The following is a 3,980-nucleotide window of genomic DNA, read 5'->3' on the forward strand; positions in this document are numbered from 1 at the left end:
CCAAGGGGGGGGATCTGGGGGTCCGGACCCCCCCTTCCATTAGAAAAATGAATGGTGTGTGCTGCTGCGCCGCCGCACTCAAGCCCCATTATAATGGTGGCACTTAGTCTGGACCCCTCCCCCTTCCTAAAATCCTAGCTACGTCCCTGAGGCAAAGCTCGTCTGAAGAAACTTGTGAAGAAAACCCCATGATAGGGTCATCACAAGCTGGAAATGACTTGAAGGCACACAACAACAGCAGCAATAAGTAACATGCTATGCCTTCCAGTACAATTAAAAAAAAACAGTAGTAGAATCTTTTACTGCTGAAATTACGCCAGTCTCCAAGAAAAAAAAACATGCACGCACTAGTTATTGGTGCAATATATCCTTAGGCTACATTTGACTGAGGTCACCAGTGAGTTGGATTCCTTTTAAGTCATATATGAGCAAAGTCCCCGCTGTCTCTGGCTTTGTAATAAAGGTTGAATCTCTATAAGCAGAATCCTAGATCTGGCATCAAGAGAGACAAATATAAAATATCCAAGTACAAAATGTGTGGGTCTGGTACTTTTTCAGTGCATATGCACTCTGGGAAATACATCAAAACCATGATAGCAATCCTAAACCATTATATGTGGAAGTAAATCCTATACCTGTCTGAGATGTGTCTAGTATCTCCAACACTCTGAGACAGCTCTACACTTTATTATATTCCATAACAAAGATTGTTTCACATATGCAGTCTTAGTATTCATATAAAACAATCCTGTTCCCTGACACAGAAGATAATGGAGCTATTCCTGATTGCATTGTGCATGCTCTGCCTGCGTAATAGTAATCTTAAACAGTGAAGCGGTTGACCTGTAACAAAGGCTTCCTGAAAGGTGATTCTCAAATTTGGGAAGAATTTTGAGGTATATTTCTGAACAAATTTAGGAGATTATTACAATAGCCACTGCCGGGATAGACCAGGGATGTAACTTTCTTAAGGCAGATCTTATCGCATTCATACATCACTGGGCAGTATGCAGCCCGTATGCAACCTGGGCTTGTCTCACATCTCTTCAAGAACAGGAAAATACACATTCAAAGATATAACCATGTTAGTCTGGGAAATAGGTATATATAAGTCTGCTTCTCGATTCTCCATTCCAGCCCCAGGCATCTGAGAGTGTAGACTCAAATCAACAAAAGCTCATGCTACCAACTTCTTTCTTTTAGTCTCAAAGGTGCTACAAGATCCCTTTGCATATTTAATACACATTGTTTTTATCTGCCTGAAAAAATGAAACTTCTGCTACAGAATACATTGGGAATGGTGATACATAGCAGGTATAAAGGAGAGATTCAGACAACCTAGAATTATCTCAATCAGTGAATTTCAAAGTCAGCTCATAATACACCGGGGGATTTACGATAGTAGTTGCTCAAGGCAACCAGGTGCACATATCTTACTTATTTCTGTTTTTATTCTGACGAAGAGCAAATTTTAAAAAAACTGAAAACAATGTTTTTATTATAAACTGTAAGACATGTTTCAAATCTTTTTAGTCTTTCATTGATGCCTTCTCCATTATGATTCTCCAACTTTCTTAGAGACTCCAGAATTTCTGTGTAATTGAGGTAAGGTGCTTGGCATTTCATACTCATAATAGCTCCTAATATATGTCTCTTTGAAAAACGGGCCAACCAGTCCTCTCTTCCTTCTCCAGTAGCAGTTTCAAAGCATCTTCTGAGTCTACATGGTCAAGACAATCCAATCCACAGAATAAAAGGCCACAAAATCTCTGTCCCTGCCTGCCCCATGGAAAAAGAGGGGGGAAATCCTGCCATGAAATCCTGAAATGTACATAATTCTCATGGGATTTAAACAAAGGAGCGGAGGAGGAGACTGAGGGCAATACATAAATTACAGTTGGCCCTCCATATCCATGGATTCTTTATCCATTGATTGATCTATCCAGGGCTTGAAAATATTCCCAAAATATAAAAAGTTCAAAAAGCAAAGCTTGATTTTACCACATTATATAAGGGACACCATTTTCCTATGTCATCGTATATAATGGGACTTCAGCATCCATGGCTTTTGGTACCCATGGGGGGGTCCTGGAACCACATCCCAGCTGACACCAAGGGCCTGAGCTGCAACAGCATGACAAATCATGAATTCAAGACAGCGGTGTGTTGTTAACCACTCCTGAGTCAATCTCAACCCATGCTGACCCTGTGGATGAGACATCTCCAAGCCTCCTTAACCTCTACTGCTTTACTCATTTCCAGTAAACACATACCCGTGACCTCCTTATTAGAGTCCATCCATCTAGCATGTGGTCTTCCTCTATTTCTACATCCCTCCAACTTTCCTAGCACTGTTGTCTTTTCTAATGAGTCATGCCTTCTCATGATGCGTTTGCAGTATGGCAACCTAGGTTTTGTCATCTTGGCTTCCAGGGAGATTTCTGGCTTGACCTACTCTAGGACCCATTTGTTTGTCTTTTGTCCATGTGGTGACACTGTCCCAAATGTAATTTGCCAGTTTCCCCATTATAATCTTGATGGCTGGAACTCTTCTTCAAAAACCTCGTCACCTGTTGCATTCTCATAAGCAGGGGGTGGTGTGAGGGGTTCTAGTCGTTCCAGCCGTTCTTCGGACCCTTTGAGTTCATGATTATCTGAGATCACCCGTTGCAGTCTTGGGGGAAGTACCAGTCTAAGACGTAGCTTTGAATGCATGTCTGCCTCTGAGGCCCGCCGTGTGCCTGGTGCCACGGAGACACGGACTGTCTCCACCACCGTCTCTCCATGTGCAGCAGGCTCAATAACCACACTGTAGGGAGGAGGCTCAGGAAGGGTTGTTCCAGGAGTGGATGTAATGGTCCAGATCGTTGGTGCTGCCTCTGATAAGTAGCCAGTAGCCACCACTTCCTCATATGCTGGCGCCTCATAAGCTGCATTATCTCTGCAAGTAGAAAAGGAGAAAGAAACAGGTAGAGTTAAAGCAAATAATTGTAATAGTATTCAACAAAAAAAGTGCCCTATATGCCACTGAGCAACACATATAAGGCATTAAGCAGGTTCATCGTGTCCTTTCTGCCACCTAGACTCCACAATCACATTCAAGTCTAATGTCTAATTAACAATTTGTAAGCCGATCTGATAGCCTTTTGGCTGAAGAGCGGGATATAAAATAAATTATCATTATTATTATTATTATTATTAAGTCTAATCCACCTCCCACTGAATGCTTCCCCAGGTCAAAAATTAGGCGGGTTCCACTCATGTCATTGGTTTGGAATTGCCACTGAATGTAAAAAAAGCACTCAAGATTTTTCTTACATAGAATTATGTATGTTGTCTCATATGTGTTGCCCTTTTATATTTAACTTCTGGCAGAATTGGTCTGGAGGACTTAGAAATTCCTAGAGAGAACATATAAATTCAATCTGTGACTAATCAGATCTGCAAGAGTCAATGTCGCAAATGTGGCGGGCCTACTGTATATTCATTTTTATGTTTTTCTGTTGCTCCTGAAGAAGGTCATACAAATGTATATATGCTGAACCATGTTGCGCTTTCTCTATAATAAAGCAAACAACTATTGAGTATTTTGAGATGTCTCTCTGTCTTTTCCCCATGAAACACTGGCCGTGCACCAAAGAGGCATCCAGCACATTGTGTGGGCAGCTGCAACATCATGCATCACACGATGCAACAACAGTGCCAATGCACAACCATTGGGAGCTGGCACAATTACAGAATGAGAATGAGATGTACTGCAAATGTCAAGGGATAGGTGTCGAGTTTGATTTTTAAAAAAAAATCACAGAAAGGCAGGAAATAATTGAAAGAATCCTAGGCCTTACTATGCGTATGGATACTTTTTAATTCTATAATATTCTGCATAGCCTTTGCAGGATAGATAATAAAGGCTGTATCTGCACTGCAGAAATAATAATAATAATAATAATAATAATAATAATAATAATAATAATAATAAT

General features: G+C 40.8%; 1 protein-coding gene across 1 annotated transcript in view; it reads right to left on the bottom strand.

Moving 5' to 3' along the window:
- Window positions 1-628: 628 nt before the first annotated feature.
- TMEM139 (transmembrane protein 139) overlaps window positions 629-3,980 on the bottom strand; it is a 15,870-nt gene continuing 12,518 nt past the window's right edge. Inside the window, exon 3 of the mRNA XM_042453601.1 lies at window positions 629-2,941. Within this exon, the coding sequence (XP_042309535.1) occupies window positions 2,527-2,941 (415 nt within the window). The 3' untranslated portion in view covers window positions 629-2,526. The remainder of the gene's footprint in view (window positions 2,942-3,980) is intronic.

Source organism: Sceloporus undulatus, chromosome 2, assembly GCF_019175285.1.
Source record: "Sceloporus undulatus isolate JIND9_A2432 ecotype Alabama chromosome 2, SceUnd_v1.1, whole genome shotgun sequence".
NCBI classification, from domain to species: Eukaryota; Metazoa; Chordata; class Lepidosauria; order Squamata; family Phrynosomatidae; genus Sceloporus; species Sceloporus undulatus.